Source organism: Delphinus delphis, chromosome 8 (assembly GCF_949987515.2).
Source record: "Delphinus delphis chromosome 8, mDelDel1.2, whole genome shotgun sequence".
Taxonomy (NCBI): Eukaryota; Metazoa; Chordata; class Mammalia; order Artiodactyla; family Delphinidae; genus Delphinus; species Delphinus delphis.
Window position 1 is genome coordinate 27785334 of NC_082690.1, and position 15875 is coordinate 27801208.

The window sequence follows — 15875 nt, forward strand, 5'->3', positions numbered from 1 at the left end:
AAATAGAAAGGCAATAAAGAAACACTGGGCTAGAACTAAACTTTAGGCCAGGTGGACCTTACAGATATGTACAGAACATTTCACCCAACAGCAACACAGAAGAATTCTTTTTCTTTGACTTTAGAGTTTTATTATATTGTTATCTTGGAGACGACTGGTTCAGGTTGAAATTTTGGGGTAACCTATTAGCTTCATGAACTTGGATGTTTAACTCTCTCCCTAAGTTAGGGAAGTTCTCAGCCATTATTTCTTTAATTAAGCTTTCTACCTCTTTCTCTCTCTCTTCTCCTTTGGGACTCCAATGATGCATAGATTGTTTTTGTTAGTGGTGTACTGTAAGACCCACTGGCTTTCTTCATTCCTTTTCATTCTTTTCCTTTTTGCTTCTCTGACTGGATAATTTCAAATGATCTGCCTTCAAGCTCTTCTGCTTGGTCTAGTCGGTTGTTGAAGATCTCTACTGAATTATTTGGTTCAGTCACTGTATTCTTCAGCTCCAAAATTTGCTGGGTTCTTTTTTGTTTTCTATTTCTTAGTTGAACTTTCTATTTTGTTCTTATATTGTTTTCCTGGTATTGTTAAATTGCTTATCCAGTTCTCTTACAGCTCTCTGAGCATCTTTAGAGAAATTATTTTGAATTCTTTGCCAGATATTTCCTGTATCTCCTTTTTGGGGAAGCCACTTACTGGAGATTTACTATATTCCTTTGGTGGAGTCTCTTTCACTGATTCTTCATGATCACTGTAGCCTTGCACAGATATCTGAGCAACTGAAGAAGCAGGTACCTCTTCCAGACTTTATGGAATGACTTTACTAAGGGAAAATGTTCACTTGTGGGTGGGGCAAGGGCATGTGGTGGCACTGGGTTCAGGGGAGTACAGTGCCTTGTCAGCTCAAGTCACTGCGGTCTGCAGCATCAAAAACTGTGTGGTCCTTGGTAGGTACTGCAGGGGGTCCACAAATGCTGTAAGAGCTGTTGGGGTCTTCAGCAGCTAGGGACCAGGGCAAGTAGCAGTAGTGGCTGGAGCCAGAGGTGTAAAGACACTCAGATGCAGGAGCCAGCTGCAGGTGCTTGTATAGTGAATGGCAGAGGCTGGTTGCAATCACACATATAGTGGTGGGGGCCAGGGTAGGCAGCAAAGGCCAGAGTATACTATGGGTGCACTGACAGCTGTGGGAGTCTCAACCATCAACATTCACTACCATGGCTATTGGGTCTTGCCACAGGCACATGGAAGTGGAGGTGTGCCTGTGCACAGCTAGTGGGCTAGCTGCAGGTGAGCACAGTGATATAGGCCAGTGACAGAAAAGAGAGACTGATCCAGGCCCAGAAGTACCTGCAGGGACCCTAGGTGTTGGCATGCTCTTCTGTAGCTACACAGTCTCCCCCAGGGCATGCACATGGCAGTGGAGGCTGGGAAAAGGTGTCAGGTTGGCAGTGCGCAAGTACACATCTGGAAGGGCTAGCCCTGAGCACACACATGGTGGTGGGGGTCAGCCATAGCGGTCTAGGCTGTCATGTTGTACTCCTGCAGCTGCAGAGGCCTAGGCTGGCTGCAAGGGCAGTTCTCAGGCTCCAGGAGGTGGGTAGGGAACAGGAAGGGACTCGGTCAGCTGGCATCAGCAAATGAAAATACCTAGGTGGTGAAAGCTGGTGAAATCTGCAAGTGTTTCACAGCAGCTGTGTTGGCCATTAGTTTCTTCAGTAGCAAATGTTTTGACTGTCTACAGAGTAAATCACTGGGAAACATGATCACTCCTGCCTAGTATGCTCTGATTTTCTTCCTTGTTCCTAGCTTCTCTATATATCTCAGCTTTTCTGATCTCTAGGCAGGGTGAAACTGAGTGGTACATTCATGTGGTGCCACAAAACACTGGGGAAAGCTGGTCACTCACCCACTCTTCTTTTCCCTGCAAGGGGAACTCTTTTCACCTGGGGAAATCTCTCTTGGCATTGAGCAATACCAGCTTGGGCGACAGGATGATCCAGGCAAAGAGAAGCAGTCTTCCTTCCCTTTCTGTGCAGTCATTCTCAAGTTTTTTGTTCCACTACGTTGCTGAAGTTTCTTAAGTAGACTCTAGAGCTCTCCCAGATCTGTTTCCACTCACGGATAGCTACCTAACCATTGATCTTTCAGGAGCTCTCCCAGATCTGTTTTCACTCACAGATAGCTACCTAACCATTGATCTTTCAGGGATGACAGAGGGTGGGGTCTCTTACTCAGCCACTTTGGTGACATCCCACTGTATCTTTTATAATGTTCTAGCTTAGTAAACTTAAATTTTAAAAAGTTAAAGACTCAAAATGTTCCCAGAAACCGATCAAATATCTTCAATCACAATTACTGCCAAATCAATTAATAAGTAAAAACAATCCTTTACAATACAAATACTAAAAGACCTCTAATATACAAATGAAACAAAAGAAAAAATATTATAAATTTGTATTCTTAAAGCAATAACCAATAGTGGTGAAATATGCAAAACACAGAACAAGTCATGATTATTGTCTCATAATTCAATAAAACTAAGCCTCTTGAAACATGTTATAAGGAAAATACACAAATGCCCTGACATGTTTTATTTTAAATTTATAACCATAAACCTTAGATGGACCTTCAGCACTGCCTGAGACTCCTACTTTATTTCATTCACTGGTTTTCTCAAAAACCATTTCACACTTTCTTCTCAAACCTCTAATACCCCTTCTTCATCATCAATCTCAGCTGATACCTGAGTCCTTTCACTAAACTAACAGAGGCAATAAGAGGAAAACTAGGTCATTTTTCTACTACCACATTTACAGACCTACCTGTATCTGTGCCTCTCCTACTGATGGACAGTAACCAGCTCCTTTCTAAAGATATCTCTCCACTAACTATTCTCACATTCACTCTTGAACACATTATAATCAGGCTTTTCTCCTTAGAAGACCAAGGAAATCACACTTATGAAAGTCACCAGGGGAATTCCCTTGGCGGTCCAGTGGTTAGAACTTGGGGCTTTCACTGCTGGGGACCAGGTTCAATCCCTGGTTGGGGAACAGATCCCACAAGCTGCATGGCACGGCCAAAAAAAAAAAAAAAAGTCACCAGAAACCTCCCCAATGCCAAATCAATGGTCACTTTTCCATCTTTGAAGATCTTACTCTATCTCTCAGAAACAGCTGACACAGTTATTCACAACCTCCTTCTTGTCTTCTCTGGTTTCTGAAACACTACACCCTAAGTTTTCCTTCTGGCTTTTCCTCGCTGGCTGTACTTTCTCAATCTCATTTGTTGAATCTATTTTGTCTTCTTTCAGACAGTGCTCAGTTCAGTCTTCAGACTCTCCTCATTAATCACTTCTTAACTCCCATGGCTTTAAGTACATTTAAATGTTAACAGCATCTAAGTCTATATGGGAGAACCAACATATACCCAGAGATCCATGGGCAGTCACTCCACACTACCACGTGAATGGCTAATGGGCATACTTCACATGTCCATAAACAGCATTCTTCATCTCCCACCTCCTGAAAAATTGTCCCACTGCAAAGTTTTTCTACTTCAATAAATGGCACCAGCATTGCCCCAAATCTTAATATTTCTCACCAGTTTACCACCCTAACCCAAGGCACTATCTGAATTAATTAAATACCCTCCTAAATATTCTCCCTGCTTCCACTCTTGCCTATCTACATTACCTTCTCAAAAGAGCCACCAGAAAAGTCTTTTAAAACATAAACCAGCAGTTTCCAGACTGGCATTTCAGAGGCTGAGAAGTCACCACCCTATCACACCAACAAGTACAAAGCTGAACAAACTGAAAAATTGACAGCTCTTTTTAGATCCATCATGAAAGTGACTGCCCCCAAAAATGGAGAGACAGTCAGGTGGATACAAAGAATCATAATTTATATGCGCAGAAACCAGTGGTTCTGTGAGAACCAGTGCCAGGGTAGGAAAACCTAAACTGTAATTCATAAGTTGCAGGAGGCTCAGTGTGGACAAATTTAAGAGTTAAAATTCCTAGGGGAATCCAGTCATGGGGGGGGCCCTCAAACTTTTGTGAATTTTACCTCTTGGAGCTCTACCAGGTACTCAGACTAAAGATCAGGAAAAAAATCCCCTATGACTTTCAACAGGGGGAAGGTAAAAGGAAACATTTTGAAATATACCAGGGCATTCTGTTTTACTTAACAAGGCCTGCCCCTTCATAGAAACTATTGTGCCAGAGTTTTACCTGCTGGGGTTTTGTCAGAGCCTAACCTACCTGAAGGAAGGGAAACATCCAACTCCATCCCCTTCTAGCCATTCTATCCCAACTAAGTGGGAAAAAAACTGAGAAGTACTGGTGAAATTCACAGTCCAGGGGCATAGGGTCACAAAGAACAGATGGATAATGTAAGCAGAGAGATGAAAATTCTAAGAAATAACCAAAACGAAATGCTAGAGATCAAAATCACTATAACAGAAATGACAAATGCCTTTGATAGATTCATTAGTGACTGGACAAGGCTGAGGAAAAAATCTCTGAGCTTGAGGATATGACAACAGAAACTTCCACAACTGAAAAGCAAAGAGAACAAAGACCAAAAAACAAACAAATAAAAAAACAACAAACAGAAGAGAATATACAAGAGCTATGAGACAACTACCAAACACAAATGAGGTCATGACACTGTCCTACTAAAAACTTTCAAATGGTTTCTCATCATTTAAAACAAAAATAAAAGCTCTACACCATGGCGTGAAAGATCCAACATGATCTGACCATTTCATCTTCTACATGTCTTTCCATTTCTCCCTCTATTCACAGTCACGTGTGATCTTGCTGTCTTTTAATGCTTGTCAAGTTTGTCTCTTCTTCAGATCCTCTGCATTTGTTGTTTCTTCTGCATGAATAGTCTTCTCCCAGATATTCACAGATCACTCCCTCACTTTGTTCAGAAGGTTGCTGAAACATCATCTCCAGAGAAAGGCCCTCCTTCAGCATTCTATTGAAAATAACATCTTATCTTCTTCTAGTTTGTTTTACTCCCTACAAAAATATTTTCTATTGTGTGATATATTAGTGTTATGTAATTTTTATATCATGTATTTGTTCACTTTCTGTCTCATCCACTAGAAATATAAGCTCCTCAAGAGGGCGAACTTTACTACTTTGCTACACCCAGCACCTTAAATGGTATCCAGCATAAATTAGGTGCCCAATAAACAACTTTTTAATTGATAAATTATTTATTTTTATATTAATTTAAAAAATAAGTTTTTAATGAGGTTTTTAAATCTTATGGATAAACATGAATGGATTATGATAAAATTATTAAAACTATATTTAATTCAGACTTCCAAATAAAATGATCTTTCCCGTTTCATTTTTTTTTTCAATATCTTTATTGGAGTATAATTGCTTTACATGGTGTGTTAGTTTCTGCTGTATAACAAAGTGAGTCAGCTATACGTATACATATATCCCCATATCCCCTCCCTCTTGCGTCTCCCTTCCACCCTCCCTATCCCACCCCTCTAGGTGGTCAAAAACCACCGAGCTGATCTCCCTGTTCTATGCGGCTGCTTCCCATTAGCTATCTATTTTACGTTTGGTAGTGTATATATGTCCATGCCACTCTCTCACTTTGTCACAGCTTACACTTCCTCCTCCACGTGTCCTCAAGTCCATTCTCTACATCTGCATCTTTATTCCTATCCTGCCCCTGTTTTTCTTCAGAAATATATATATTTTTTAGATTCCATATATATGTATTAGCATACAGTATTTGTTTTTCTCTTTCTGACTTACTTCACTCTGTAAGACAGTCTCTAGATCCATCCACCTCACTACAAATAACTCAATTTCATTTCTTTTTATGGCTGAGTAACATTCCATTGTATGTATGTGCCACATCTTCTTTATCCATTCATCTGTTGATGTACACTTAGGTTGCTTCCATGTCCTGCCTATTGTAAATAGAGCTGCAGTGAACATTGTGGTACGTGACTCTTTTTGAATTATGCTTTTCTCAGGGTATATACCCAGTAGTGGGATTGCTGGGTTATACAGTAGGTCTATTTTTAGTTTTTTAAGGAACCTCCATACTGTTCTCCATAGTGGCTGTATCAATTTACATTCCCACCAACAGTGCAAGAGGGTTTCCTTTTCTCCACACCTTCTCCTGCATTTATTGTTTGTAGATTTTTTGATGATGGCCATCCTAACCGGTGTGACGTGATACCTCATTGTAGTTTTGATTTGCATTTCTCTAATGATTAGTGATGTTGAGCATCCTTTCGTGTGTTTGTTGGCAATCTGTATGTATTCTTTGGAGAAATGTCTATTTAGGTATTCTGCCCAGTTTTGCACTGGGTTGTTTGTTTTTTTGATATTGAGCTGCGTGAGCTGCTTGTAAATTTTGGAGATTAATCCTTTGTCAGCTGCTTCATTTGCAAATATTTTCTCCCATTCTGAGGGTTGTCTTTTGGTCTTGTTTATGGTTTCCTTTGCTGTGCAAAAGCTTTTAAGTTTCATTAGGTCCCACTGCCCCATTTCTGAGAAGGAAATTTTCATAAAAATATGTTCTTCTTTCTGCAGTGAATTTCCAGACCCTAGAATATTTCTAGTATTCCCCCCAAATAAAAAGTAAAATTATCCTAATGGGCTAAAGTTAAGATCCCATACAATTTTTTAATCATTTCTGTTTAACCCAAGTTTGTTTTACTCTCTGTGATATACACATACACACACTTGATACCTTGGTTACCTGTATTCTAGTTTTCATTAAGTTAATTTTTTCACCAGGTAATATATTCACATAGTTAAAAGAAAAAGTCTAATAAGGTATACAGTAAAAAGGCTCCCTCCTGTCCTTCAGATCCCTAGGTTCAAATTCCCATCGTAAGCAAGGAAGGGTAATTTGTTCTGTCAAGTGCCAGACAGTAAATATTTTCAGTTCTGTGGGCTGTACAGTCTCTGTCTCAGCTATTCAGCTCAGTTGTTATAAAGCAAAAACAGCCTTAGACTACAGGTAAACAAAGGTGCATAGTTGTATTCCAATAAAACTTTATTTGTAAATATAGGCAGTGAGCTGAATCTTTCCAGTGGGGTCAAACCCTAACTTTACATATGTCTCTTTCATTATAAGTGTTAATGGTAATGTTTGAAGGGACTGCAATGGAAGGGTTTGCAACAAAGAATGCTATTTTGAAATAAAAAAATTCATCCTACTACCCATGAAACATTGATATACATTTAAAAACATACAAAATTTTCATATAAACAGACTTAAGATTTTTCCAAGATGCCTTCTTTATGATATATATTACTCCAAATTATATATACCTTGTGGCATAATTATGAAGAACTAGTGTAACATCAAGATAAAACAGACTGGTCACCTAACTAGCAGCACACTGTCGACATTAAAGTCTGGCCCCAAACATTCCCTTAAATGGTAGATCAAATATATAGTTAACATTTTCATGGAATACATTAAAAAGTTAACCCAGAATTCTTATTTAAAAAAAACCTGAATACCAAAAGTATACTCCCCAATCAAATCAATTCTAAAATGCACATTTCCAATATGTCTTACAAAGGATTTAATTTAATAAAACAAATCATGATTATAAAGAACTAGCTGTGTCTGAAAAGTAAATCATTGTAGACTGAGTAACCAGCTTACCAAAATTCAAAGGTATCCTAGGAATATATCTTACCTTAGATGTCATTTTCATAAAATGTTTGTTTTGATTTTCTGCTGTTCCCATCTTTTCGTTCTTGACTAAGTCACTTAGGCTTAGAGTATCATCATCATGAAAGTATCTGACCCTTTCTTTTTCCTCATAGGTTGAAACCTATGACAAAATGAACATTATTAGTTTAGTGAAAACATAAGTCTCTGAAGTATTTTAATGAATTATCTATAAATCTGATACTAAAAATCCCTCTTTGTATCATAATCTTTCTTTCCAGTATATCCCTATTCTGTCTGACTCCACGTGGAAAAATTTCCATTAGAATAACACTCTCTACCTCTTCTGTGCCTTTACTTTTTCCTCTTCCCCAAGGATGGAAGCATGACAGTATCTGATTTCTGAGTTTTAAGGAAAGGACAGAATTGTTTTATGCCTTCTTCTCTCCTCTATGCTCTTCCCCTCCTTGTAGTAAAAATTCCCTACCACTGTGAAGGGAAGTCATTAGTTACCCAGAGATCAAGTAAGCATATCAAGAACAAAAGTGAAGTATTAGCAAACCTACTTTAAACAGCTCTATCAGAAAAAAAGCTGATATTCTGATTCTCATCTAAATCAATTCTGGGTTTTCCTGTCAGTTGATTCCATACCTACACGTGGAAAAGAAAAGTGCTATGTACTGTCTACCAACCAAATCAAATCTCTTCAACACTGTTCTCACATTCCCTTATCCAAATAAAACCCGGTCTTCAACTTCTTTAGAACCACGTTCCCAATATTTTTTCCCCACATTACTACTCCTGTCTTCACAAGCTTAAATCTCACATTCCAAGACTTCAATCACTCTCTGGATCCAAACCCCTTTCTGTTCCTCTTATCCTTTCACTACACTCAGAAAACAAACCTCAATCCTGAATGAATGTGTCTATCCTCTTTACTCCTATACCTAGACTACTCAGTAGTAAGCAATTCAAAAGAGTATTCAATGCCATCTGGCAATGCATCTATGAATCCCTAGCCAGTTCTGTCATTTCATACAATTCAAACCTTTACTATTCTTCTCCCACATCTCCCTTTCAAACCCCTAATACGTCCCATTTCTTTAGGAGAGGTATCCATCCCATTTCTATTTGCTGAACAAATCAATTACTAGCTCTAGCAGCACAGGCACTCAACAGGCAGATAATAAACATTTGATAGAAGAATTCTAAATGAACAAATCTTCTGTGGACCCAATTACCACTTATAAGATCTTTCAAATTTAAAACAAAAAATCTAACTTGGGAAAACTGAATATGTTGTTTTTTCCATTTTAAGAGCCTCAAGGTAGTGCTAAAAATTAACTGCTGCAGCTAGAAGATGGAAAAGAAAATTAAGGTTTACAAAGGATCTAACACAGGTCTATAGCACCAAGGTTTTCCCTAAGAGTTATGATAAGTATGTAAAAAGAAGCTAGAAACAATGTCAAAGAAATATACACTAAAGTTAAAACTGCCTTAAAAATTCAATGTTCACAATTATTTGAAAACTGTTGTTGAATTAGAATTCATTTTGTAAAAGGCAGAGGATCATAACTAAAATAAAAGTAAGAACATGATTTACTACCTTCTAATGTTTGCATTATTAAGCAACATTTCAGAAAATATTTTGAAATAAAGTTGACCCTTGAACAATGCGAAGGTTAGGGGCAGTGACCCCCATGGTGTTGAAAATCTGACTATAACTTTAGAGTCGGCCCTCGATAGCTATAGTTCCATATTCACAGATTCAAACCACCACAGACTGTGCAGTACTATAGTATGTAATTTATTGAAAACATTCTGTGTATAAGTAGACCTTTGCAGTTCAAACCCATGTTGTTAAAGGGTCAACTGTAGTCTGATACAAAGGGAAAAAGTGAATTAGGAATTAATAAACAAAAGACATATGTTAAACATACAATCAGTCTCTTCCTTCTTCCTCCTTTAGATTCCAGATGTTTTCGTGGTGTGTTCACAGGCCAGACTCTTCCAGAATGATCTGTTCTGACAAGGATCACTTCTTCCTGATCTTCATTCTGTGGAAAGATTTAGAGATAACAATTGTAATTATTGAGAAGAGTCTTGAAACCTGTTGTTTAATAGCCAAAACAGCATAAAAATGATTCTAGTTTTCACATAATATTACAGATTATCTTAAGCCTCATGGACTTTCATTATCCACTATAATGTAAAGTGACCATAATCTTTTCATGGAAAAGTTGAAGAAAAATATCTAAAGCTTATTTACTTTTTTAAAATAATTACAAAAGGAAACTTCAAATATAGTTTTCCTCTAAACAATATTAAAAGATGACAAAGCACCAATATTCAAACAGGCATTGTATGAGAATGCCCATCACGTATGGAGCAGATGTCATATTTAATGAATGTTTCTTCAATTTAAAGATCCGGCTTGCCTGCAAGATGGCAGAGTAGAAGGACATAGGCTCAACCCTTGTTATAGAAACACCAAAATCACAAGTAACTGAACAACCATCGACAAAAACACTGCTGAAACCTACCAAAAAAGACAAAAAAGATGCCACAAAGAGATGGTAGGAGGTGTGTAACTGTGATAAAATCAAATCCCATAACTGCCGGGTGGGCAACCCACAAGCTGGAAAATAATTATACCACCAAAGTTCTCCCACAGGAGTGAAAGTCCTTAGCCGCATGTCAGGCTTCCCAGCCTGCAGATCTGGCAACAGGAGGAGGAGCCCCCAGAGAATCTGGCTTTGAAGGCCAGAGGGGTTTGATCAGAGGAATTCCACAGTACTGGGGAAAACAGAAACTCCACTCTTAAAGGGCACAGACAGGGTCTCATGTGCAATGGGACCCAGGTAACAAAACAGCAAGCTCATAGAGACTGGGTCAGACTTACCTGTTAGTATTGAAGGGTCTCCTGCGAAGGCAGGGGATGGCTGTGGCACACTGAGGGGACAGAGATGCCGGCAGGAGCAGCTCTGGCCAGTACTCATTAGTGTGAGCCCCCATGGAGGCTGCCATGTCATCCCCCCCACCCCCGCAGACATAACCCCATCCAAATGCCTGTATGATCCAGTGCTGGGACACCTCAGGCCAAACAACCAGCTGGGCGGAAACACAGCCCCACCCATCAGAAGACAGGCTGCTTAAAGTCTTCCTGAGCATGACCCAGCACAGCAGATGGACAAGACCCAGCTCTACCCACCATCAGGTAGGAAAAAGTCACTCCTAGTAGGAGGTGTATACAAGCCTCTAAGATAAACTCATCCAGCAGAGGTCAGACAGCAGAAGCAAGAAGAATTACAGTGCTACAGCCTGTAGAATGGGAACCACGAACACAGAAAGTTAGACAAGATGAGACAACAGAAGAATATGTCACAGATGAAGGAATAAGATAAAACCCCAGAAGAAAAACTAAGTGAAGGGAGACAGGCAATCTACTGGAAAAAGAATTCAGAGAAATGATACTGAAGATGCTCCAAGATCTCAGAAAACCAATGAAGGCACAGAGTGAGAAAATACAAGAAATTTTTTTTAAAGACCTGGAAAAACTAAAAAGCAAACAGAGGTGAATAATATAATAACTGAAATGAAAAATACACTAGAAGGAATCAACAGCAGAATAAATGAGGCAGAAAAACAAGTGAACTGGAAGACAGAATGGTGGAAATCACTGCCAGGGAACAGAATAAAAAAAAAATTAAACGAAATGATGACAGTCTGAGAGACCTCTAGGGTAACATTAGATGCAGCAATATTCTTATTATAGGGGTCCCAGAAGGAGAAGACAGGGAGATAGGACCTGAGAAAATATTTGAAGATATGATACATGAAAACTTCCCTAACATGAGAAAGGAAACAGTAACCCAAGTCCAGGAGATGGAGAGAGTCCCAGACAAGATAAAGCCAAGTAGGAGCATGCTGAGACACACAATAATCACGCTAACAAAAATTAAATACAAAGAACAAAATGTTAAAAGCAACAAGGGAAAAGCAATAATTAACATACAAAGGAATGCCCAAAAGGTTATCAGCTGGTTTCTCAGCAGAAACTCTGCAGGCCAGAGGGGACTGGCACTATATATTTAAAGCGATGAAAGAGAAGAACCTACAAACAAAAATACGCTATCCAGCAAGGCTCTCTTTCAGCTTCAGCAAAAAAATCAAAAGCATTACAGACAAGCAAAAGCTAAGAGAATTCAGCAACACCAGAATACCTTTGAACAAATGCTAAAGGAAATTCTCTAAGCAGAAAAGGCCACTAATAGAAACAAGAAAATTATGAATGAAAAAGCTCACCAGTAAAGGCAAACATAAAGTAAAGGTAGGAAATCATCTGCACACAAATATGATATCAAAACCAGCAATTGTGAGAAGAGGACAGCACAAATGCCGGATACTGGAAATGCATTTGAAATTAAAAGACCAGCAACATAAAACAATCTTGTTATATACAGACTGCTACATCAGATCCTCAAGGTAACTGCAAAATGAAAATCTACAATAGATATACTCACAAAAAAGAAAAAGGAATCCAAAAACAACAATAAAGTTACTCAGTAAATGACAAGAGAAGAAAACAAAAGAGGAATGGTTAAAAAAAAAAAACCTACAAAAACAAATCCGAATCAATTAAGAAAATGGCAATAGGAACACATATATCAATGATTACCTTAAATGTTAATGGATTAAATGCTCCAGTCAAGAAACACAGACTGGCTGAACGGATACAAAAACAAGACCCATATGTATGCTGCCTACAAGAGACCCACTTCAGATCTAGGGACATATACAGATTGAAACTAAGAGGATGGAAAAAGGTATTCCATGAAAATGGAAATCAAAATAAAGTTGGAGTAGCAATACTCATATCAGACAAAATAGACTAAAATAAAGATTGTTAAAGGAGACAAAAAACACTACATAATGATCAAGGGATCATTCCAGGAAGATATAACAACTGTAAGTATATATGCATCTAACACAGGAGCACCCCAATATATAAGGCAAATACTTGCAACCATAAAAGGAAAAACTGACATTAACTCAACAACAGTGGGAGACTTTATCACCCCACTTACATCAATGAACAGATCATCCAGACAGCAGATCAATAAAGAAACACAAGCCTTACATGACACATTAGACTAGATACACTTAATTGATATTTAAAGAGCATTCCATCCAAAGGCAGCAGAATACACTTTTTTCTCAAGAGCACATGAAGCATTCTCCAGGATTGACAATATGCTAGATCACAAAGTGAGCCTTGGTAAATTTATGAAACCTGAAATCATATCAAGCATCTTTTCTGACTACAATGCTATGAGATTAGAAATCAATTACAAGAAAAAAAACTGTAAAAAGCACAAACACATGGAGGCTAAACAATATGCTATTAAACAATCAATGGATCACTGAAGAAGTCAAAGAGGAAACCAAAAAATACCTAGAGATAAATGAAAATGAAAGCACAACGATCCAAAATCTATGGGATTCAGCAAAACCAGTTCTAACAGGGAGGTTTATAGCAATACAATGTTACCTCAGGAAACAAGAAAACTCACAAATAAACAACCTAACCTTATACCTAAAGCAACTAGAGAAAGAAGAACAAACAAAACACAAAGTTAGTAGAAAAAAAGAAACTGTAAAGATCAGAGCAGAAATAAATGAAATACAAATGAAGAAAACAATAGAAAATATCAATGAAACTAAAAGCTGGTTCTTTGAAAGGATAAACAAAATTGATAAACCTTTAGTCAGACTCATCAAGAAAAAAAGGAAGAGGGCTCAAATCAATAAAATTAGAAATGAAAAAGGAGAAGTTACAACAGAACACAGAAATACAAAGTATCAAAAGAGATCAAATGATCTTTTATAAATGATCTCTTTTACAAATGATCATAATTGATTATACAAGCAACTATCTGCCAATAAAATGGACAACCTAGAAGAAATAGACAAATTCTTAGAAAGTTACAATCTCCCAAGTCTGAACCAGGAAGAAACAGGAAATATGAACAGACCAATCACAAGTACTGAAATTTAAATTATGATGAAAAAATCTTCCAAAAAAGTCCAGGACCACTTCACAGGAGAATTCTATCAAATATTTAGAGAAGAGTTAACATCTATCCTTCTCAAACTATTCCAAAAAACTGCACAAGAAATAGTCCCAAACTAATTCTATGAGGCCACCATAACCCTGATACCAAAACGACACTAAGATACCACAAATAAGAAAATTTCAGGCCAATATCGCTCATGAACAAAGGCATAAAAATCCTCAAACAAAATACTAGCAAACCGAATCCAATAATGCAGTAAAAGGATCATATACCATGATCAGTGTTGTAAGAATTTTTCAATATTTACAAATCAAACAGTGTGATACCTCACATTGGCAAATTAAAGAATAAAAAATGTATGATCTTCTCAATAGATGCAGGAAAAGGTTTTGGCAAAATTCAACACCTATTTATGATAACAATTCTCCAGAAAGTGGTTACAGAGGTAACATACCTCAACATAATAAAAGCAATTTATGACAAACCTACAGCCAACATCATACTGAAGAGTGAAAAGCTGAAAGCATTTCCTCTAAGATCAGGAACAAGACAAGGATGTCCACTTTCACCCCTTTTATTCAACATAGCTTTGGAAATCCTAGCCATGGCATTCTGAGAAGCAAAAGAAATAAAGGGAATATAAATTGGAAAAGATGAAGTAAAACTGTCACTGTTTGCAGATGACATGATACTACAGATAGAATATCCAACAGATAAATAACAGAAAACTACTAGAGCTCATCAATGAATTCAGTAAAGTTGCTGGATAAAAAAAGAATACACAGAAATTTTTGTACCTCTATACACTAACAATGAAAGATCAGAAAAACAAAGTAAAGAATCAATGCCTTTTACCATCATATCAAAAAGAATAAAATATCTAAAAATAAACCTACCTAATGAGAAAAAACACCAGTACTTTGAAAACTATAAGACGATGATAAAAGAAAATCAAAGATGACACAAACAGATGGAAAGACATACCATATTGCTGGATTGTAAGAATCAATATTGTCAAAATGACAATACTACCCAAGGCCATCTACAGATTCAATGCAATTCCTATCAAATTACCAATGGCTTTTTTTTAGAACTAAAACAAAAAACTCTTCAATTTGGATAGAGACAAAAATGACCCTGAATAGCCAAAGCAATCTTAAGAAGGAAAAACAGAGCTGGCAGAATCAAGCTCCCTGACTTCAGACTACACTACAAAGCTATAGTCATCAAAACAATATGGTATTACCATAAAAAACAGAAATATAGATCAATGGAAGAGGATAGAAAGCCCAGAATAAACCCACATACCTATGGTCAATTAATCTAACAAAGGAGGCACTACTATACAATGGAGGAAAGACAATCTCTTCAATAAATATTGCTGAAAAAACTGGACAGCTACTATTGAAAAAAAATCAAAATGCTTTAAAGACATACATATAAAACCAGATAATATAAAACTCTTAGAGGAAAACACAGGCAGAACATTCTTTGACATAAATCAAGGTACTATCTTTCCGAGGCTGTTTCCTAGAGTAATGGAAATACAAACAAAAATAAACAAATAAGATCAAATTAAACTTAAAAGCTTTTAAACAGCAGCAAAGGAAACCATGAACAAAACGAAAAGACAACCCACAGAATGGGAGAAAATATTTGCAATCAGTGAGACCAACAAAGGAATAGTCTCCAAAACTGACAAACAGCCATGCAGTTCAATATCAAAAAAACAAACAATCCAATCAAAAAATGAACAGGAGACCTAAATAGACATTCCTCAAAAAAAGACATACAGAGGGCTGAGAGACACATGAAAAGATGATCAACATCACTAATTATTAGAGAAATGCAAATCAAAACAAAGAGAAATAACCTCATACCAGTCAGAATGGCGATCATCAAAAAATCTACAAATAAGAAATGCTGGAGAGGATGCGAAGAAAAGGGAACCCTCCTACACTGTTGGTGGGAATGTAAATTGGTGCAGCCACTACGGAAAACAGTGTGCAGGTTCCTTAAATAACTAAAATTAGAACTACCATATGACCCAGCAATCCCACTCCTGGACATATACCCAATGAAAACCATAATTCAAAAAGATACATGCACCCCAATGTTCACTGAA

At 37.4% G+C, this 15875-nt stretch overlaps 1 protein-coding gene across 1 annotated transcript in view; it reads right to left on the reverse strand.

The window, feature by feature from the left end:
- The window catches only part of CWF19L2 (CWF19 like cell cycle control factor 2), a 194905-nt gene that overhangs the window by 77424 nt on the left and 101606 nt on the right, over window positions 1-15875 (reverse strand). Inside the window, exons 11-12 of the mRNA XM_060018021.1 lie at window positions 9614-9730; window positions 7699-7836 (exon numbers count right to left, since the gene is read on the reverse strand). Coding sequence (XP_059874004.1) covers window positions 7699-7836; window positions 9614-9730 — 255 coding nt within the window. The remainder of the gene's footprint in view (window positions 1-7698; window positions 7837-9613; window positions 9731-15875) is intronic.